The sequence below is a fragment of the Engystomops pustulosus genome, chromosome 5 (assembly GCF_040894005.1).
Source record: "Engystomops pustulosus chromosome 5, aEngPut4.maternal, whole genome shotgun sequence".
Taxonomy (NCBI): domain Eukaryota; kingdom Metazoa; phylum Chordata; class Amphibia; order Anura; family Leptodactylidae; genus Engystomops; species Engystomops pustulosus.
In genome coordinates this window covers 210,086,429-210,111,066 of record NC_092415.1, presented here as the reverse complement: position 1 = coordinate 210,111,066, position 24,638 = coordinate 210,086,429, and the positions used below count along the sequence as shown (strand labels likewise).

The following is a 24,638-nucleotide window of genomic DNA, read 5'->3' as shown; positions in this document are numbered from 1 at the left end:
CTACACATAGTACACCCCCTGCACATAGTACACCCCCTGCACATAGTACACCCCCTGCACATAGTACACCCCCTGCACATAGTACACGCACCCTGCAAATAGTACACACTGCACATAGTACACCCCCTGCACATAGTACACCCCCTGCACATAGTACACGCACCCTGCACATAGTAGACCCCCTGCACATAGTACACACTGCACATAGTACACCCTGAATATAGCACACCCCACTGCACATAGTACACCCCCTGCACATAGTACACACCCCCTGCACATAGTACATCCTCTGCACATAGTACACCCCCTGCACATAGTACACGCACCCTGCACATAGTACACACCCCCTGCACATAGTACACACCCCCTGCACATAGTACACCCCCTGCACATAGTACACCCCCTGCACATAGTACACGCACCCTGCACATAGTACACACCCCCTGCACATAGTACACACCCCCTGCACATAGTACACACCCCCTGCACATAGTACACATACCCTGCACATAGTACACATACCCTGCACATAGTACACACCCCCTGCACATAGTACACACCCCCTGCACATAGTACACACCCCCTGCACATAGTACACACACCCTGCACATAGTACACACACCCTGCACATAGTACACACCCTGCACATAGTACACAGGACCCTGCACATAGTACACAGGACCCTGCACATAGTACACAGAACCCTGCACATAGTACACCCCCTGCACATAGTACACCCCCTGCACATAGTACATCCTCTGCACATAGTACATGCACCCTGTACATAGTACACGCACCCTGCACATAGTACACACCCCCTGCACATAGTACACACCCTGCACATAGTACACACCCTGCACATAGTACACCCCCTGCACATAGTACACAGGACCCTGCACATAGTACACAGGACCCTGCACATAGTACACCCCCTGCACATAGTACACACCCCCTGCACATAGTACACCCCCTGCACATAGTACACACTGCACATAGTACACACTGCACATAGTACACCCCTGCACATAGTACACCCTGCACATAGTACACACTGCACATAGTACACCCCCTGCACATAGTACACGCCCCTACACATAGTACACGCCCCTGCACATAGTACACCCCCTGCACATAGTACACGCACCCTGCACATAGTACACACCCTGCACATAGTACACACCCTGCACATAGTACACACCCTGCACATAGTACACACCCCTGCACATAGTACACACCCCTGCACATAGTACACACCCTGCACATAGTACACACCCTGCACATAGTACACACCCTGCACATAGTACACACCCCCTGCACATATTACACACCCTGCACATATTACACACCCTGCACATAGTACACACTGCACATAGTACACCTCCTGCACATAGCACACCCCCTGCACATAGTACACGCCCCTGCACATAGTACACACCCTGCACATAGTACACACCCTGCACATAGTACACAGGACCCTGCACATAGTACACAGGACCCTGCACATAGTACACAGGACCCTGCACATAGTACACAGGACCCTGCACATAGTACACACCCCCTGCACATAGTACACCCACTGCACATAGTACACAGGACACTGCACATAGTACACACCCCCTGCACATAGTACACCCCCTGCACATAGTACACACTGCACATAGTACACCCCCTGCACATAGTACACACCCTGCACATAGTACACACCCTGCACATAGTACACGCCCCTGCACATAGTACACGCCCCTGCACATAGTACACACCCCCTGCACATAGTACACACCCCATGCACATAGTACACACCCCCTGCACATAGTACACACCCCCTGCACATAGTACACACCCCATGCACATAGTACACACCCCCTGCACATAGTACACGCCCCTGCACATAGTACACACCCTGCACATAGTACACAGGACCCTGCACATAGTACACAGGACCCTGCACATAGTACACAGGACCCTGCACATAGTACACACCCCCTGCACATAGTACACCCCCTGCACATAGTACACACTGCATTGTTCTTGATAAATCTGACCCATATCCTCCCCCCTATGACATATCCCGGTGAGGTATGTGCACCTGAGCGCTGAGTGTTTACTGACCCAAGCACTTGTCCTGGAGCCAGCAGCCAATAGATCCCAGGAGTCTCAGCTCCCCGCAGATCATTTCACCTGCAGACTCCTGGATGATCCTCTCTTCAGCTCCTCGCAGATCATTGCACCCGCAGACACCTGACCCCAGGAGTCTCAGCTCCTCGCAGATCATCGCACCTGCAGACTTCTGGCTGATCCTCTCCTCAGCTCCTCGCAGATCATTGCACCCGCAGACACCTGACCCCAGGAGTCTCAGCTCCTCGCAGATCATCGCACCTGCAGACACCTGACCCCAGGAGTCTCAGCTCCTCGCAGATCATCGCACCTGCAGACACCTGACCCCAGGAGTCTCAGCTCCTCGCAGATCATCACACCTGCAGACTCCTGGCTGATCCTCTCCTCAGCTCCTCGCAGATCATCGCACCTGCAGACTCCTGGATGATCCTCTCCTCAGCTCCTCGCAGATCATTGCACCCGCAGACACCTGACCCTAGGAGTCTCAGCTCCTCGCAGATCATCGCACCTGCAGACACCTGACCCCAGGAGTCTCAGCTCCTCGCAGATCATTGCACCTGCAGACTCCTGGCTGATCCTCTCCTCAGCTCCTCGCAGATCATCGCACCTGCAGACTCCTGGCTGATCCTCTCCTCAGCTCCTCGCAGATCATCGCACCTGCAGACTCCTGGATGATCCTCTCCTCAGCTCCTCGCAGATCATTGCACCCGCAGACACCTGACCCTAGGAGTCTCAGCTCCTCGCAGATCATCGCACCTGCAGACACCTGACCCCAGGAGTCTCAGCTCCTCGCAGATCATTGCACCTGCAGACTCCTGGCTGATCCTCTCCTCAGCTCCTCGCAGATCATCGCACCTGCAGACTCCTGGCTGATCCTCTCCTCAGCTCCTCGCAGATCATTGCACCCGCAGACACCTGACCCTAGGAGTCTCAGCTCCTCGCAGATCATTGCGCCTGCAGACACCTGAGGGCGCGTTCACACGTTGCGTTTTGGTTGCGCTTTCATTGCGTTTTACGCATGCGTTTACCTGTCATGTCGGAGACGCAAGCGATTTCTTTGTAATGATTCGTAATGGGTTTTGTGTGCACTTGTTCAATTGATGCGTTTATGTTTTATGGATGCGTCTCTAACGCAGTGAAGTGCTTAATTGGTTGCGTTTGCGTTTAGGAATTAAAGATGGACGGATGCGTTTGTGATGTTACTTTTAAATGTGTGCGTTTTGATTTTTGTCAAAGACGCATGCGTCTGATGACGCCTGCGTCAACGCGCCGACCAGCTACCATGGACAGTGTTTATTTACTTTTTCCCGCAATTTTACCTCACAACCTTACATCATCCATTTTGATGACGGGGCAGTGAAGTAGAAACTTCTCTCACAAGGATGTGGGCATACCACCGCTTGAATTTGGATGTTTCCTTTTTAATATCTTTGGTTAGTACAATGTGTTATAATTTTATGTATTTTAGGAAGGCCATTGTACTTTTTAATGTCCTTTTTGAACTTATTTTTGGGCTGTGAAGCAAGATTTAATTATCTGTTGGTATTTGTAACTTTAATTGTGGTTTTTTTCCAGGATTAGTGTTAGGAAGATTTGTCCATCTTCATGTATGTTTTGGGCTATTTCTTTGCCCTTATTTTGTTGTTCAAATTTGCTGCTTTAGTTCCAATTTTAAGTTATGACATGTGTCCCTGTCTATATTGTTTTTTATAAATTTTTTAAAAAATTTATTATTTTTTTAAAAGGTAATTTGTTTTTGTCCTTGTGAAAATTCACACTGTCCCTTTTTTTTTTTTTGGATATGTCTCTAGTATATTTTTATGATTTATGTGCTAGGCCTCATGCTCACAACAAAATTATATCTTCTCTCAAGTCTATGGCTTAATTTACACAATGTATGTAGCGCATCTCACATCCACCCTTCTACATTGGAATATACTGCACTTGGAGGTGTATCCCTTTTTTTTTTCTTTTTTTTTTTTTTTTCTTCATAGGGATACAGTGTTACATTGTTGCATATGTCTGCTGCACTGTTCCGCTCACGTACAGGCCTGTGAGGCCAGAGAAGTCGATGTGCCACTTATATCTTTTTAACGTATATATGTCCACCATGTGTTTGTGTTAAATGTTTGTTTTTTTTTTGGTTTTTTTGGATGGGAAACTTTTTTTTTTTGGTTTTTTTATTATAATTTTTGAATTTGTGTTTGATATCTTGTAATGGACTTGTCTATGTTTTTTATTTTTAATGTAAATTCTGGATGACTGCACATCCTATTTTTTTTTATTTTTTATTTTTATATTTTTTGGAAATTCACACACGGTATGCTGGCTTGGGGCAGGTCTGGAGGGGGATGTTTAACCCCTTTACGTTGTTTTGCAGATATATCCGCCACGGAGCTGTGAAGGTTGTATGAAGAAGGCTCACAGGCTGAGCCCTCTTCATACCGAGATGGTCTTTGCTGCATCTCGCTGCAAAGACCCATTGCTATCATCCGCGGTCTGTCCTTGCACCAATGCCGTGTTTTTTTTTTTTTTTCCAGACGGCGGCACTTTAACCCCTTAAGGACGCATTGATTTTCATCTAATTTCTCCCTCTCCTGCTTCAAAAACACATATCTTTTTCATTTTAAAGTGTAATGAGCTGTGTGAGGGCTTATTTTGTGCAGAGCAATTTTTACGTTCCACTAATGGAATAATAAATAACATCAGGTGAAATTTAAATTTGTTACGCAAAAAAGAAGCCCTCACACAACTCTGTTCAATGAAAAATAAAATCGGTCCTTTTTTTGGAAGATGGAGAGCAAGAACTTTGCAAAAAGACACAGTGTCCTTCAGGGGTTAAACAACGTTGCACAGTCACACACTTGTTGACAGATATGCAGATTCAAATTGGTGTCCTGTGCATGTACGTACCCATGAACGTTGGTGTGATTGATACCTAACTTGATTATCAATGTGTGTCTCTTTTCCAAAATTCATTTTTTATTTTTATTTTCCCTTCAGAAGGAATACCTGTTGTTCCATCAAATTCATGTTGGCAATGTTCTTGTGTAAATGGTGTGCTACTTTAACCCCTATGGTACTCAGTGTATTTGTGCCTTTTTGATGCTTTAGGTTTCAAATCTTCCAAGGTTTATTTTTTAGGGGAATTTCATGGCTTAATGGATTGCTGTGCTTTTTAAAACCACAAAATGGCAGAAAAACGTCCCCTCACCTTATACCCAAGTCAATGTTTAGGTTTTAAAAATTAAACAAATAAAAAAAAACCTCCGGTGGGCCCGATGCGTAGCACTGCTCCCACGATGTTCGTGCGGCTCCTCTTCAGGCATCCGCGCCTGTATTCTGTCTTCTGCATGGCGTCGCCATTGTTTTTCTCCCGGGTGGCACCTAGCATGACGTCAGCAGAAGCCCATCATACTAGGCGCCGGACGGGTGAATATCAATGTCGGCGCCCAGCAGAAGACACAAGATGGCCCTGAAGACGACCAGCGCTGCATAGTGCGGCCACCGGAGGGTGAGTATCTAATTTTTTAAAAACATTAATGCTGGGCTGGCTGTATACTACTAGGGGCAGGCTGTATACTATTGGGGCAGGCTGTGCTGGCTGTATACTACTGTGGGAAAGCTGGCTATATTCCAGGGGGTGGGTGCTGTGACCAATGCATATTCGACCCTTGGCTTATACTCAAGTCAATATGTTGTCAAAGTTAATGAAGGTCAAATTATGTGGCTTGGGTTATACTCGTGTCAGCTTTTACTCAAGTAGATATGTTTATTTGTTTACTAATTTTTAAAAAAAAAAAATAGACTTGAACTAAAAAGTGTTTGTTTTTTCAACCCCGGCTTCACAAATCACAATCAGAACTAAATTTGCTTAGTTAACATGTTTATTTAATTTTTCAATCTATGATGTTGCACTTTACTATGGTAGTCCTTATTTTACAATATTTCTATGTTGAATCTTATTAATACAAGAAATTGATTAATTTGAAGGTGAAAGAACGACCTCTTCTGTGGAATGCCAAACACAAGTCCTATGCGGATAATGCAAAGCGCAAATTGGCATGGATAGAAATTTGTACAAAAGTCCATTCAACGTGGGATACATTGTCTAAACGTGAAAAAGAAACATTGGGTAATTATTGTCAGATCATTAAAAGCAATCACAAAATGAATATCCACCATGTTAATATATTTTAAATATTCTTAAATATTTGACTTATTAGAAAATGATCTTCGCAAACGGTGGAGATCCTGTCGTGATCGTTTTCGCCGTGAGGTTGCACAAAATGAGAAAAGTGGGGCTTCACCATCTCGCAAGCGTCCATATCCGCATTTTGAAGAACTGCTTTTCCTGCTTCCAACACGTTCCCTACGTCCGTAAGTTCATTTGAATCTGACAAAACATGACTTGGTTTAACAATTTTAATAATTGTATTTTCACTTGTATGCCAATAAGGATTGTGTGAGTTCATGTGTGTTCATCCATTTTGAGGCTCGTCTTTGATCTTCTCTCAGCCACATTAGCCGTCATCAACATTTTCATGAAATCTGACGTCAAGCGCAACACTATGACGTCATGTTCTCCGCAGCATCATAGTGAGCAGAGAGAAGACCAAAGAGGATCCTCATGCATCCACAACTATGAGTGTGATCCACAATGAACAAGGGTGCACTGGATTCAGAGTAGTTATATTCTAGAATGTTATAAATGTTATAGCTGTGCTTTTGAAAAAAGTCAGGTGGCTGGCAGCCTACATACTTTGAGACTGAGACAAAAGCATTCGGTACCCTTGGCGTACGCAAAATTCAATAGCTAAATGCTTTTTCTCTGTATGTCTTTTACTTGTGTATATCCACTTACGAAAATTGCTTACAAACTTAAGATTTATGTGAATAAATGCTTCCTAAATTTTAAAATGCAAATAAAATTTTACAAAGTAAAAAATTGGTCATGATCAACAGAACACAAGGCAACATTTCAGAAGAACCAACCCCCGAAAACCAGGACAGTGACGAAGAAGAGGATATTAGGCCGAATGTAAGCCCCGCATCAGCAGATGAGGAGCAACCCGAGCAACCAATGCATGACTATACTGTGCAAGGTGATTCCCCTCCTGAAACCGAAGAAATTGTTCAACGTCCAAGCACGTCACGCAGGGGTCGACGCCGGACCAGTCGCCCTTCAGTTGATGAAATTTCACCAATCGAAACTGAAGCTGTACGTATGATGCAAAGAGTTAATACACCAGATATGTATGATGGGTTTGGTACTGCTGTTGCAGGACAGTGCAGGAAACTAGATGAAACAAAAAGAGACACATTTATGTCATTTGTTATGATAATTGCTGAATATTTTGCAAAAACACCAATATTACCACCACTAGCTGTTCTTGAGCGTAAATTACGTTTTGCTCTAGCAACGCCAAGTTCAAACACCATCCAAGGCCAAATCCGACCCGTCACACATAGGCAGCCTTCAGCAACCGCAGCAAGTGTAAATGTTACACAGCGCAGTACTATTCCCCCACAAGTGCAACCACAGGCATATGACCCCGCTTCAAACACATCTTACCTTGGATTGTTAAATGCGGATCTCAGTTCATGGGGCACTGAGGTGCAAACACACGATTTGCAAACTGTCACCCCACTCCCTATATCCACATTTGAATTTGGCCCCTCAACATCTGGCGGTTTGAGCCATGTTCCTGACAAAATTAAAAAAAAATGAATCTTTTTGAATAGTTTTGAAAAAACTTTGGGTCTTGCAATACCTTTATGTTGCAGAATGTTTACATTTTATAGATATTAATATATTTTTTGTTACAGTATTTTTAATTGTCTCAGGGATACGAAATACTTAATGTGATACTTTAAATTTATTTATTTTATTTTGTTGATGTGTAGTCACCAAACTCCTACTCTTTATAAAAAGGCATATTTGAGGGTCATATTTTTTAAAATTGTTACAAATATGATTCCAAAAATTTTCTGCATATAAATTTAACAAACAATGGCAAATTAAAGTTAACATACCAATTAAAAATGTTATATTGGAACACAGATACATAGCACAAGCTCAGGCATTTCTGTTGCAAGAACATATTTGCATAAGTCTAATAAAGTCATTATGTACATTTTAAAGGAAACTAACATTTATATTGTGGGGCAACACACTATGGCACAACGCCAAATGCGTGCGCACATGCGTGTGGCAGATTCTGAAGTGCTTTAGAGCCGGTGACGTCAACAAGCTCTCCGGCACACTTGCGTCTGGACAATTTCCCATTGTAAAGTTGCGCATGCCAAAGTGTGCCTAAGAGCTCATTGACAATTAAAAATCCGGGGCATTTTAAAATACTGGACAAGCATGGTGCGCCGTGCCCTAGTGCGTTGTGGCAATTTAAAAGATAGTTTTTCATTTAAATCGTTCATAATATCTTTATCAAAATAATGCAAATTTTTCCGGGAACAGAACAGCCGGAGCTTGTGCCATTTTTTTGAAAAAGAAAATTTAAAAAAAAAAAAAAAAAAGTGGTATTTTACCTTTAATAATCCATGAAAAGTCTATTATAATTTTCAAATAATTTTAAGATAGTTCCATGGAAGGACACATGTCCAAATATAATCCACTTTTTTGACATGACAAATTTTTTTACACAAAATTTTGTTTAAGATACCTTAGACAAAGTAATTTTTTGAAAAAACACATTCAAAAAATGGCTGTGGTTATTTTTGGCAGCATATTCCTTCAGTTTTAAAAAAAGGAATTATCTGATACTTGCATTTTTTTATGAGAAATTTAGTAAAATTTGAAAGTGATAATGTCAAGATGTGCAAAATTAAATTTTTGCCAACCACAAAATGGATGTAATTTCACATATTTCTTATTGTGCATGTGCCCTTCCATTGAATTTTTAGGAACAAATGTGTTTTTTATTTTTTTGTGTGGAGTGATGTTGACTAAGTTGCATAGATTCTTGAATGTTAACTTTTTGATTTCTTTCAAGAAAAAAAAAAAAAAATTAAATAAAAAAAAAAAAAACACTTGGAAAATGTGGAGACAATGATACGAGGGTTTTGATGCAAGAACCCAAGTATCCAGCCATAAGGTACTGGCCATTTTGTTAATTTGTATATTATATTTTTGTTTTGAGAACTTGAATTTGGAACAGTGAGAAAAAAACTGATGGGAATATGTCAATGAAAATATTCATTTGGCACTTGAATCCTCCCAAAAATTATACTAATTTTTATTTTCCCACATTTGAGATTGTTTTGAAATTAAAAATATAAATCTTATGTGTCAAAAATATGTGTGCTGGAACATACATTTTTGAATATGTTTACAATCTAACTTGAATAAATGCTGTTATTGTTAGTATTTTTTGGTAATATTTCTTAATTTTCCATAAAACATTTTTTTTTTTTTTTTTTAATGAACATTCATAAAATTTGTGTTGAAAATTGGAGAAATGTTCAAAATGAAGGAACTTTTCAAGCTACGGTACTCTGTGGACCTTAAGGTGGCAACATTTTCAAATTCTGGCCTGTATCACTCTAATTTAACTATATTCTTTAATTAAAAAAAGGCCAGCAGCACAAACAAAAGACGAAAATATTATGAGCAATAGGTTGCTATCATCAACTCTCAACAACAGAGTCCAAGATGCATAAAAATTTAAAGACTGAAGCACTCCAGTGCATATAAAAAACAGTGTTTTTAGTCCAACCTGTGCACAGATTTGATAATAATCCCAGTATTTTCAATGAACTGCTGTCGTTTTTGATGTAAACGAATTTTCGGATAGGTTCGGAACACAATAAGATATCCATGTATTTTATCAGGTTTTTTGGTGTTTTTGGATTAATTAAAAACCAAAAAAAAAAAAAAAAAAAAAAAATTAAACATAAAAAATAAGAAATCAAAACGCAGGGTAAAGTCAAATACACTGCTCTCAAATAATTGAACATTGTACAGCAGTGAAAAATGTTGGAACATGCATAGCATGCGCAGACACTATACAGTGAGACATAGATGGGGTATGACTACTCAGAAGATTGTGAAGCCACAGAGAACTCTGCAGACTGTGTGCCTCCACAAAAGCGTATAACAGCCCCATAAAAGTGGATCCGGGGATACTATCTATAGCAGGAAGACCCTTACACGCCGTGGTCATACTTAACCAAACGTGTAAGTGGGTTAACCCCCTAAATCTGAATAAACTCCAAACAGTGGTGTAAGTGCGCAATGTCACCTGGGATAGGCAGAAGGCAGCCGCTGCTTCTGTTTCAGAATCCAATTGTGAGCCGGCCACAGAAGCAGGACGTTAAACTACGTCCCTGTGCGCAAAGTATGTAGCCACAGGAAATAAGTGTAACAAACATGTTCACTGATGTTGAAAAAATTGCTAAACTATTCGAAAAACATGTATTATAAAAAAAGCTAAAGTAAAACCAAAACAAGTTTATTTTAAACAAAATACTTACAAATATGCAAGAACACAAATCTAATTTAAACTCAAAAACTACAGTTGGCTATACTGCCAGGTTACTGCACCTGCATCACTACAAAAATAATTAGTTAATTCGTCACGAACACGCCACCCAGAAACAATATGGCAATTACAAAGGTCCCTGGTGGGTTCTCTTAAAGGTTCCTCTGTACGCACTTGCATCATAGCTTCAAAATTGGGGTGACGTATGAAGTTATGAAGAACGCAGCAGGCTTTGACCAAAATATCCACATTATCCACATGAACACACAGGGAACCTCGAAAAATGCGCCACTGATTAGCCAGGATCCCAAATGCACACTCAATAACTTTGCGTGCTCTGGCTAATCTGACATTAAATATGCGCTTACGATTAGTAAGTCCTCTGCTACAAAATGGACGAACCAAATGGGATGAAAGGCCAAAAGCTTCATCCCCAATAAACACCAAAGGCAGACTGGTGTTTGTTCCTGCCAGTGTTTTGGGGGTTGGCACATTAATGTGATTCCCAATTAATTGTTTCCCCATTGCACTGGTCTCCCAAATGCGCGAGTCATTGGTGCTGCCATATGACCCAGTCTCAATTGCGATGAAATTGGAGTCAGCATCAGCCAATGCAAGCAGCCCAACAGAAAAAAACTTTTTATAATTAAAATATTGTGACCCAGAATTGGGGGGCTGGATGACACGTATGTGCTTGCCATCGAGAGCACCAATACAATTGGGAAAGTTGGTTTTAGCCAAAAAGTTTGCAGAAATTACATCAAATGCATGCAGATCGGGAAAGGGCATAAATATTGGCTGAAGCTTTTGCCAGATGACAACGGCAGTTTCTCTAACAATATATGATATTGTGCTTTTGCCAATAAGAAACTGTAGATGCAGGGAGCCATAGCTTTCGCCACTTGCAAGGAACCTGAAAATAAACAATAAGCCAAATTATTAAGGGGACATCATTTTTTAAAATTAGTACTTTTTAAACACAGTAAAAACCTAAAGCAAAACCTACCGCAAAGTGACTAATAAACGCTCCGTTGCAGAAATCGCACAACGCATGACAGTTTCTTTTTTTGATAAATCCGAAGAGCACAACTGCAGTAAAAGGTCAAACTGCATGACATTTAGACGACAGAATGCCTTGAATTTAAGTGGATACCTGTAAATTAGCAAAAAAATAGAGATTACGATCTATGTTTTTAAAAAATTAAAAAAAAAAAAAAAAATTACCTTCGCAGCTCAGCATAAATTTTACAAAAATGACCATGGGTATCCCTTATCTGGAGCAGAGGGTGGATCCATAATCGTTTTGGCTGTAGACGCTGCAAACGCTTTTTCTACATTCACAAACACAAAAGAAAATAAAAATTACACTACAGTTGGGACAAATAGCAGATTAAAAGAAAAAATCTATACACAAAAATGAAAATAAAAAACCTGCAGAATTCGCCTTCTCCTTGACGCCATTCCCATAAGAATAGCCACTCCACCCATAAATAAGGGATGCATGGCGGACATCAAAAGATAATGTGAAATATCTTCAAATTTCAAACAGTCACGCACACAATCAGCAAACTATTCTCCAAAAGACTATTCTCCTTTAAGAGCACACAGTAGCAGGACCAGACGCATCTAGCACAAAATACAGGAGGTGCGTTTGCAGTAATATATTGGCTAAACAGCTGTTTGAAATAATGAACTAATGAGTGCATGCGTTTGCGTTTGTTGAAAGAATGGATGCGTTTACAAACGCATGCGATTAAACGCACATGCAAAACGCATGCGCCCGAAACGCAATTAAAGCGCAACCAAAACGCAACGTGTGAACGCGCCCTGACCCTAGGAGTCTCAGCTCCTCGCAGATCATTGCACCCGCAGACACCTGACCCCAGGAGTCTCAGCTCCACGCAGATCATTGCGCCTGCAGACACCTGGCTAATCCTCTCCTCAGCTCCTTGCAGATCATCGCACCTGCAGACATCTGACCCCAGGAGTCTCAGCTCCTCGCAGATCATTGCACCCGCAGACACCTGACCCCAGGAGTCTCAGCTCCTCGCAGATCATTGCACCTGCAGACTCCTGGCTGATCCTCTCCTCAGCTCCTTGCAGATCATCGCACCTGCAGACACCTGACCCCAGGAGTCTCAGCTCCTCGCAGATCATTGCACCTGCAGACTCCTGGCTGATCCTCTCCTCTGCTCCTCGCAGGTCATCGCACCTGCAGACATCTGACCCCAGGAGTCTCAGCTCCTCGCAGATCATTGCACCCGCAGACACCTGACCCCAGGAGTCTCAGCTCCTCGCAGATCATTGCACCTGCAGACTCCTGGCTGATCCTCTCCTCTGCTCCTCGCAGGTCATCGCACCTGCAGACTCCTGGCTGATCCTCTCCTCAGCTCCTCGCAGATCATCGCACCTGCAGACTCCTGGATGATCCTCTCCTCAGCTCCTCGCAGATCATTGCACCCGCAGACACCTGACCCTAGGAGTCTCAGCTCCTCGCAGATCATCGCACCTGCAGACACCTGACCCCAGGAGTCTCAGCTCCTCGCAGATCATTGCACCTGCAGACTCCTGGCTGATCCTCTCCTCAGCTCCTCGCAGATCATCGCACCTGCAGACTCCTGGCTGATCCTCTCCTCAGCTCCTCGCACCTGCAGACTCCTGGCTGATCCTCTCCTCAGCTCCTCGCAGATCATTGCACTCGCAGACTCCTGGCTGATCCTCTCCTCAGCTCCTCGCAGATCATCGCACCTGCAGACTCCTGGCTGACCCTCTCCTCAGCTCCTCGCAGATCATTGCACCTGCAGACTCCTGGTTGATCCTCTCCTCAGCTCCTTGCAGATCATTGCACCTGCAGACTTCTGGCTTCGGCTCCTCGGTGATGGAGCGTTCCTTGAAGTGTCTTCTCCTCTGCGGCCACTTACTCACCGTTGCAGCCGCCCCCGTCCACCCCCCACAAGTCTTCGCCCAAACTGTTGAGTTTGAGGATTTGTCTGTGAGAACGCTCCTGTTTCCTCTCCTGGTCGGATCCTCGGATGTGACGGTGAGTGTCACCTACAGGGGGCGACTTACTGTATAGTGGGGACACTGAGGAACTGCAGAGCTGAGTCTGGGTCACCTCCCGGGGACAGACACGTTTGGGGTCCGGGAGATAATAATCACTTTATTATATTTTCTCCTTTTTTTCAGGAATCTCCTGGAGTAAGAAAAGATCGGAAACTCTCCATAAGGGAAACATCGGATCTGACCTCTGGTGACCTTGGGCCTGGCAGGGTGAGGACCTGCGCGTCTGTACTGTCACCAATCCCGGGAGGTCCCTGACCTGCGGCTGCGGTCACACGGGGCGTTTTGCTTCATTGCTGGAAGAGCGAGCGGTGGTGTTAACTCTTTCATAGCTGATTGTACTTCCAGCAACGAAAGAAAATGCTTCCAAAGCAGCAAAACACACGATACCACGGAAACCATCCACAGAATGCCACGTGTGACCCTGGAGAGATGTGTAATCAGACCTCACACATAGTACACAGGACCCCGCACATAGCACACAGGACCCCGCACATAGCACACAGGACCCTGCACATAGTACACAGGACCCCGCACATAGTACACAGGACCCCGCACATAGCACACAGGACCCTGCACATAGTACACAGGACCCCGCACATAGTACACAGGACCCTGCACATAGTACACAGGACCCCTGCACATAGCACACAGGACACTGCACATAGTACACAGGACACTGCACATAGTACACCCCCTGCACATAGTACACCCCCTGCACATAGTACACAGGACACTGCACATAGTACACACTGCACATAGTACACCCCTGCACATAGTACACACCCCCTGCACATAGTACACCCCCTGCACATAGTACACCCCCTGCACATAGTACACCCCCTGCACACAGTACACTCCCCTGCACATAGTACACGCCCCTGCACATAGTACACGCCCCTGCACATAGTACACGCCCCCGCACATAGTACACGCCCCTGCACATAGTACACGCCCCCGCACATAGTACACCCCCTGCACATAGTACACGCACCTGGCACATAGTACACACCCTGCACATAGTACACACCCTGCAGATAGTACACACCCCTGCACATAGTACACACCCTGCACATAGTACACACTGCACATAGTACACCTCCTGCACATAGCACACCCCCCTGCACATAGTACACACTGCACATAGTACACCTCCTGCACATAGCACACCCCCCTGCACATAGTACACACCCCTGCACATAGTACACCCCCTGCACATAGTACACGCACCCTGCACATAGTACACCCCCTGCACATAGTACACGCACCCTGCACATAGTACACGCACCCTGCACATAGTACACACCCCCTGCACATAGTACACACCCCCTGCACATAGTACACACCCCCTGCACATAGTACACGCACCCTGCACATAGTACACCCCCTGCACATAGTACACCTCCTGCACATAGTACACCCCCTGCACATAGTACACACACCCTGCACATAGTACAAACCCCTGCACGTAGTACACCCTGCATATAGCACACCCCACTGCACATAGTACACCCCCTGCACATAGTACACCCCCTGCACATAGTACACACCCTGCACATAGCACACCCCCTGCACATAGTACACATCCCCTGCACATAGTACACCCCCTGCACATAGTACACGCACCCTGCACATAGTACACCCCCTGCACATAGTACACCCCCTGCACATAGTACACCCCCTGCACATAGTACACACCCCCTGCACATAGTACACACCCCCTGCACATAGTACACGCACCCTGCACATAGTACACGCACCCTGCACATAGTACACGCACCCAATCCCGGGAGATCCCTGACCTGCGGCTGCGGTCACACGGGGCGTTTTGCCTCATTGCTGGAAGAGCGAGCGGTGGTGTTAACTCTTTCATAGCTGATTGTACTTCCAGCAACGAAAGAAAATGCTTCCAAAGCCGCAAAACACACGATACCACGGAAACCATCCACAGAATGCCACGTGTGACCCTGGAGAGATGTGTAATCAGACCTCACACATAGTACACAGGACCCCGCACATAGCACACAGGACCCTGCACATAGTACACAGGACCCCGCACATAGTACACAGGACCCTGCACATAGTACACAGGACCCCTGCACATAGCACACAGGACCCCTGCACATAGCACACAGGACACTGCACATAGTACACAGGACACTGCACATAGCACACAGGACCCCTGCACATAGTACACAGGACCCTGCACATAGTACACAGGACCCCTGCACATAGCACACAGGACCCCTGCACATAGCACACAGGACACTGCACATAGTACACAGGACACTGCACATAGTACACCCCCTGCACATAGTACACCCCCTGCACATAGTACACAGGACACTGCACATAGTACACACTGCACATAGTACACCCCTGCACATAGTACACACCCCCTGCACATAGTACACACCCCCTGCACATAGTACACCCCCTGCACATAGTACACCCCCTGCACATAGTACACGCCCCTGCACATAGTACACGCCCCTGCACATAGTACACGCCCCTGCACATAGTACACGCCCCTGCACATAGTACACGCCCCTGCACATAGTACACGCCCCTGCACATAGTACACCCCCTGCACATAGTACACGCACCTGGCACATAGTACACACCCTGCACATAGTACACACCCCTGCACATAGTACACACCCTGCACATAGTACACACTGCACATAGTACACCTCCTGCACATAGCACACCCCCCTGCACATAGTACACACCCCTGCACATAGTACACCCCCTGCACATAGTACACGCACCCTGCACATAGTACACCCCCTGCACATAGTACACCCCCTGCACATAGTACACGCACCCTGCACATAGTACACGCACCCTGCACATAGTACACGCACCCTGCACATAGTACACGCACCCTGCACATAGTACACCCCCTGCACATAGTACACCTCCTGCACATAGTACACCCCCTGCACATAGTACACACACCCTGCACATAGTACAAACCCCTGCACATAGTACACCCTGCAAATAGCACACCCCACTGCACATAGTACACCCCCTGCACATAGTACACCCCCTGCACATAGTACACCCCCTGCACATAGTACACCCCCTGCACATAGTACACGCACCCTGCACATAGTACACGCACCCTGCACATAGTACACGCACCCTGCACATAGTACACGCACCCTGCACATAGTACACGCACCCTGCACATAGTACACGCACCCTGCACATAGTACACGCACCCTGCACATAGTACACGCACCCTGCACATAGTACACCCCCTGCACATAGTACACCCCCCTGCACATAGTACACCCCCCCCTGCACATAGTACACCCCCCCTGCACATAGTACACACCCCCTTCACATAGTACACACCCCCTGCACATAGTACACACCCCCTGCACATAGTACACACCCCCTGCACATAGTACACACCCCCTGCACATAGTACACACCCCCTGCACATAGTACACACCCCCTGCACATAGTACACAACCCCTGCACATAGTACACCCCCTGCACATAGTACACCCCCTGCACATAGTACACCCCCTGCACATAGTACACCCCCTGCACATGGTACACAGGACCCCTGCACATAGTACACGCACCCTGCACATAGTACACACACCCTGCACATAGTACACACCCCCTGCACATAGTACACCCCCCTGCACATAGTACACCCCCCCTGCACATAGTACACCCCCCCTGCACATAGTACACACCCCCTGCACATAGTACACGGGACCCTGCACATAGTACACACTGCACATAGTACACACTGCACATAGTACACCCCTGCACATAGTACACACACTGCACATAGTACACACCCTGCACATAGTACACAGGACACTGCACATAGTACACAACCCCTGCACATAGTACACCCCCTGCACATAGTACACCCCCTGCACATAGTACACCCCCTGCACATAGTACATCCTCTGCACATAGTACACAGGACCCCTGCACATAGTACACGCACCCTGCACATAGTACACACACCCTGCACATAGTACACACCCCCTGCACATAGTACACCCCCTGCACATAGTACACCCCCCTGCACATAGTACACCCCCCCTGCACATAGTACACCCCCCCTGCACATAGTACACACCCCCTGCACATAGTACACAGGACCCTGCACATAGTACACACTGCACATAGTACACACTGCACATAGTACACCCCTGCACATAGTACACACACTGCACATAGTACACACCCTGCACATAGTACACAGGACACTGCACATAGTACACCCCTGCACATAGTACACACACTGCACATAGTACACACCCTGCACATAGTACACAGGACACTGCACATAGTACACAGGACCCCTGCACATAGTACACAGGACCCCTGCACATAGTACACGCACCCTGCACATAGTACACACACCCTGCACATAGTACACACCCCCTGCACATAGTACACCCCCTGCACATAGTACACCCCCTGCACATAGTACACCCCCTGCACATAGTACATCCTCTGCACATGGTACACAGGACCCCTGCACATAGTACACGCACCCTGCACATAGTACACACACCCTGCACATAGTACACACCCCCTGCACATAGTACACCCCCCTGCACATAGTACACCCCCCCTGCACATAGTACACCCCCCCTGCACATAGTACACACCCCCTGCACATAGTACACACCCCCTGCACATAGTACACAGGACCCTGCACATAGTACACACTGCACATAGTACACACTGCACATAGTACACCCCTGCACATAGTACACACACTGCACATAGTACACACCCTGCACATAGTACACAGGACACTGCACATAGTACACAACCCCTGCACATAGTACACCCCCTGCACATAGTACACCCCCTGCACATAGTACACCCCCTGCACATAGTACATCCTCTGCACATAGTACACAGGACCCCTGCACATAGTACACGCACCCTGCACATAGTACACACACCCTGCACATAGTACACACCCCCTGCACATAGTACACCCCCTGCACATAGTACACCCCCCTGCACATAGTACACCCCCCCTGCACATAGTACACCCCCCCTGCACATAGTACACACCCCCTGCACATAGTACACAGGACCCTGCACATAGTACACACTGCACATAGTACACACTGCACATAGTACACCCCTGCACATAGTACACACACTGCACATAGTACACACCCTGCACATAGTACACAGGACACTGCACATAGTACACCCCTGCACATAGTACACACACTGCACATAGTACACACCCTGCACATAGTACACAGGACACTGCACATAGTACACAGGACCCCTGCACATAGTACACAGGACCCCTGCACATAGTACACGCACCCTGCACATAGTACACACACCCTGCACATAGTACACACCCCCTGCACATAGTACACCCCCTGCACATAGTACACCCCCCTGCACATAGTACACCCCCCTGCACATAGTACACCCCCCTGCACATAGTACACCCCCCCTGCACATAGTACACACCCCCTGCACATAGTACACAGGACCCTGCACATAGTACACACTGCACATAGTACACACTGCACATAGTACACCCCTGCACATAGTACACACACTGCACATAGTACACACCCTGCACATAGTACAAAGGACACTGCACATAGTACACAGGACACTGCACATAGTACACAGGACCCCTGCACATAGTACACAGGACCCCTGCACATAGTACACAGGACCCCTGCACATAGTACACAGGACCCCTGCACATAGTACACAGGACCCCTGCACATAGTACACAGGACCCTGCACATAGTACACAGGACCCCTGCACATAGTACACAGGACCCTGCACATAGTACACAGGACCCCTGCACATAGTACACAGGACCCTACACATAGTACACACCCCCTGCACATAGTACACAGGACCCCTGCACATAGCACACAGGACACTGCACATAGTACACAGGACACTGCACATAGTACACAGGACACTGCACATAGTACACAGGACACTGCACATAGTACACAGGACCCCGCACATAGTACACAGGACACTGCACATAGTACACAGGACCCCGCACATAGTACACAGGACCCCGCACATAGTACACAGGACCCTGCACATAGTACACAGGACCCCTGCACATAGTAAACAGGACCCGTGCACATAGTACACAGGACCCCTGCACATAGTGCACAGGACCCCTGCACATAGTAGACAGGACCCCTGCACATAGTACACAGGACCCCTGCACATAGTACACAGGACCCCTGCACATAGTACACAGGACCCCTGCACATAGTACACAGGACCCTGCACATAGTACACACCACCTGCACATAGTACACAGGACCCCTGCACATAGTACACAGGACCCCTGCACATAGTACACAGGACACTGCACATAGTACACAGGACCCTGCACATAGTACACAATGCACATAGTACACCCCCTGCACATAGTGCACAGGACCCTGCACATAGTACACAGGACCCTGCACATAGTACACAGGACCCTGCACATAGTACACACCCCCTGCACATAGTACACACCCCCTGCACATAGTACACACCCCCTGCACATAGTACACACCCCCTGCACATAGTACACACCCCCTGCACATAGTACACACCCCCTGCACACAGTACACACCCCCTGCACATAGTACACCCCCCTGCACATAGTACACACACCCTGCACATAGTACACCCCCCCTGCACATAGTACACACCCCCTGCACATAGTACACACCCCCTGCACATAGTACACACCCCCTGCACATAGTACACACCCCCTGCACATAGTACACACCCCCTGCACATAGTACACACCCCCTGCACACAGTACACACCCCCTGCACATAGTACACCCCCCTGCACATAGTACACACACCCTGCACATAGTACACCCCCCCTGCACATAGTACACACCCCCTGCACATAGTACACACCCCCTGCACATAGTACACACCCCCTGCACATAGTACACACCCCCTGCACATAGTACACACCCCCTGCACATAGTACACACCCCCTGCACATAGTACACAGGACCCTGCACAGAGTACACACCCCCTGCACATAGTACACACCCCCTGCACACAGTACACACCCCCTGCACACAGTACACACCCCCTGCACATAGTACACACCCCCTGCACATAGTGCACACCCCCTGCACATAGTACACACCCTCTGCACATAGTACACACCCTCTGCACATAGTACACACCCTCTGCACATAGTACACCCCCATGCACATAGTACACACCCCCTGCACATAGTACACACCCCCTGCACATAGTACACACCCCCTGCACATAGTACACCCCCTGCACATAGTACACCTCCTGCACATAGTACACCCCCTGCACATAGTACACGCCCTGCACATAGTACACCCCCTGCACATAGTACACCCCCTGCACATAGTACACACCCTGCACATAGTACACCCCCCTGCACATAGTACACACCCTGCACATAGTACACAGGACCCTACACATAGTACACAGGACCCTGCACATAGTACACAGGACCCTGCACATAGTACACAGGACCCTGCACATAGTACACACCCCCTGCACATAGTACACACCCCCTGCACATAGTACACACCCCCTGCAAATAGTACAAACTGCACACAGTACACCCCTTGCACATAGTACACACCCCCTGCACATAGTACACACCCCCTGCACATAGTACACGCTGCATTGTTCTTGATAAATCTGACCCATATCATCCATATCATAGTACACACCCCCTGCACATAGTACACACTGCACATAGTACACCCCCTGCACATAGTACACAGGATACTTCACATAGTACACCCCCTGCACATAGTACACACCCCCTACACATAGTATACACCCCCTTCACATAGTACAACCCCTGCACATAGTACACCCCCTGCACATAGTACACCCCCTGCACATAGTATACACCCTGCACATAGTACACCCCCTGCATATAGTACACACCCTGCACATAGTACACACCCCCTGCACATAGTACACACCCCCTGCACATAGTACACACCCCCTGCACATAGTACACACCCCCTGCACATAGTACACACCCCCTGCACATAGTACACACCCCCTGCACATAGTACATGCCCCCTGCACATAGTACACCCCCTGCACATAGTATACACCCTGCACATAGTACACCCCCTGCATATAGTACACAGGACCCTGCATATAGTACACCCCCTGCACATAGTACACACCCCCTGCACATAGTACACACCCCCTGCACATAGTACACACCCCCTGCACATAGTACACCCCCTGCACATAGTACACACCCCCTGCACATAGTACACCCCCTGCACATAGTACACCCCCTGCACATAGTACACCCCCTGCACATAGTATACACCCTGCACATAGTACACCCCCCTGCACATAGTACACCCCCTGCACATAGTACACCCCCTTCACATAGTACACCCACCCTGCACATAGTACACATCCTGCACATAGTACACAGGAGCCTGCACATAGTACACCCCCTGCACATAGTACACCCCCTGCACATAGTACACCCCCTGCACATAGTACACACCCTGCACATAGTACACCCCCTGCACATAGTACACCCCCTGCACATAGTACACCCCCTGCACATAGTACACCCCCTGCACATAGTACACCCCCTGCACATAGTACACCCCCTGCACATAGTACACCCCCTGCACATAGTACACCCCCTGCACATAGTACACCCCCTGCACATAGTACACCCTCTGCACATAGTACACCCCCTGCACATAGTACACACCCTGCACATAGTACACACCCTGCACATAGTACACACCCCCTGCACATACTACACACCCCCTGCACATAGTACACCCTGCACATAGTACACCCCCTGCACATAGTACACCCCCTGCACATAGTACACCCCCTGCACATAGTACACCCCCTGCACATAGTACAACCCCCTGCACATAGTACAACCCCCTGCACATAGTACACCCCCTGCACATAGTACACCCCCTGCACATAGTACACACCCTGCACATAGTACACACCCCCTGCACATACTACACACCCCCTGCACATAGTATACCCCCTGCACATAGTACACCCTACGCTGGATCTGATAAACATGGGCCATTGTTTCAAAACTTAAATTAACAAGACGTAATGTAGACGCCATGTGTGACCTCTGCCTGACACCGTCCCTAGATTAGTTCCACGTTTGCGCCTTTGCAGGTCACTCCCTCCCCCTCATGCGCTGCGGTTTCGTCTCAGTGACTTTTGTTTGGTTACAGAGATTCCTGACCCAGAGAGAAACAATGTAACAATAAGTGTTGGAACAACAAGAGGCGAAACCTGAGGACAAGCAGGAGAGCACAACACACTGCACCAGCACCCCTGCTGCATCACAGCTACACCTCACCCCTGCTGCATCACAGCTACACCTCACCCCTGCTGCATCACAGCTACACCTCACCCCTGCTGCACCACAGCTACACCTCACCCCTGCTGCATCCCAGCTACACCTCACCCCTGCTGCATCACAGCTACACCTCACCCCTGCTGCACCACAGCTACACCTCACCCCTGCTGCATCCCAGCTACACCTCACCCCTGCTGCACCACAGCTACACCTCACCCCTGCTGCATCACAGCTACACCTCACCCCTGCTGCATCCCAGCTACACCTCACCCCTGCTGCACCACAGCTACACCTCACCCCTGCTGCATCACAGCTACACCTCACCCCTGCTGCGTCACAGCTACACCTCACCTCTGCTGCATCACAGCTACACCTCACCCCTGCTGCATCACAGCTACACCTCACCCCTGCTGCATCACAGCTACACCTCACCCCTGCTGCATCACAGCTACACCTCACCCCTGCTGCATCACAGCTACACCTCACCCCTGCTGCACCAAAGCTACACCTCACCCCTGCTGCGTCACAGCTACACCTCACCTCTGCTGCATCACAGCTACACCTCACCCCTGCTGCATCACAGCTACACCTCACCCCTGCTGCACCACAGCTACACCTCACCCCTGCTGCATCACAGCTACACCTCACCCCTGCTGCATCACAGCTACACCTCACCCCTGCTGCATCACAGCTACACCTCACCCCTGCTGCATCACAGCTACACCTCACCCCTGCTGCATCACAGCTACACCTCACCCCTGCTGCATCACAGCTACACCTCACCCCTGCTGCATCACAGCTACACCTCATCCCTGCTGCACCACAGCTACACCTCACCCCTGCTGCATCACCTCACCCCTGCTGCATCACAGCTACACCTCACCCCTGCTGCGTCACAGCTACACCTCACCCCTGCTGCGTCACAGCTACACCTCACCCCTGCTGCGTCACAGCTACACCTCACCCCTGCTGCACCACAGCTACACCTCACCCCTGCTGCGTCACAGCTACACCTCACCCCTGCTGCATCACTGCTACACCTCACCCCTGCTGCGTCACAGCTACACCTCACCCCTGAGGGAGATCACTACATACAGATTATACACCACCACTAGGAGGAGATCACTACATCCAGATTATACACCACCACTAGGAGGAGATCACTACATACAGATTATATACCACCACTAGGGGGAGATCACTACATACAGATTATACACCACCACTAGGAGGAGATCACTACATCCAGATTATACACCACCACTAGGAGGAGATCACTACATACAGATTATACATCACCACTAGGAGGAGATCACTACATACAGATTATATACCACCACTAGGGGGAGATCACTACATACAGATTATACACCACCACTAGGGGGAGATCACTACATACACATTATACACCACCACTAGGAGGAGATCACTACATACAGATTATACACCACCACTAGGGGGAGATCACTACATACAGATTATACACCACCACTAGGGGGAGCTCACTACATACACAATATACACCACCACTAGGGGGAGATCACTACATACACATTATACACAACCACTAGGGG

At 47.6% G+C, this 24,638-nt stretch overlaps 2 protein-coding genes across 2 annotated transcripts; one reads left to right on the top strand and one right to left on the bottom strand.

Annotated features, from left to right (window-relative positions):
* Positions 1–4,564: 4,564 nt before the first annotated feature.
* LOC140134170 (uncharacterized) lies at positions 4,565–7,979 on the top strand. Its single transcript, XM_072154806.1, has 4 exons — positions 4,565–4,612; positions 6,109–6,250; positions 6,342–6,495; positions 7,081–7,979. Exons 1-4 carry the CDS (start codon positions 4,565–4,567, stop codon positions 7,844–7,846), a joined length of 1,110 nt encoding a protein of 369 aa, XP_072010907.1. The 3' UTR covers positions 7,847–7,979.
* Positions 7,980–10,014: 2,035 nt separating this feature from the next.
* Positions 10,015–12,320, bottom strand: LOC140134311 (uncharacterized). The gene is made up of 4 exons (XM_072154907.1): positions 12,045–12,320; positions 11,838–11,944; positions 11,620–11,766; positions 10,015–11,526 (listed from the first exon to the last, which is right to left on the bottom strand). Exons 1-4 carry the CDS (start codon positions 12,123–12,125, stop codon positions 10,644–10,646), a joined length of 1,218 nt encoding a protein of 405 aa, XP_072011008.1. The 5' UTR covers positions 12,126–12,320; the 3' UTR covers positions 10,015–10,643.
* Positions 12,321–24,638: the final 12,318 nt, after the last annotated feature.

Bases quoted from the DNA above. Each gene is read 5' to 3' on its own strand.
- LOC140134170 (XM_072154806.1), top strand. From the start codon at position 4,565: ATGGTCTTTGCTGCATCTCGCTGCAAAGACCCATTGCTATCATCCGCG. The intron at 4,613-6,108 runs GTCTGTCCTTGC...ATTAATTTGAAG, and splicing joins ACCCATTGCTATCATCCGCG to GTGAAAGAACGACCTCTTCT. The intron at 6,251-6,341 runs GTAATTATTGTC...TTGACTTATTAG, and splicing joins ACGTGAAAAAGAAACATTGG to AAAATGATCTTCGCAAACGG.
- LOC140134311 (XM_072154907.1), bottom strand. From the start codon at position 12,125: ATGTCCGCCATGCATCCCTTATTTATGGGTGGAGTGGCTATTCTTATG. The intron at 11,945-12,044 runs GTTTTTTATTTT...TTGTGAATGTAG, and splicing joins GGAGAAGGCGAATTCTGCAG to AAAAAGCGTTTGCAGCGTCT. The intron at 11,527-11,619 runs GTAGGTTTTGCT...GTTTATTTTCAG, and splicing joins CGTTTATTAGTCACTTTGCG to GTTCCTTGCAAGTGGCGAAA.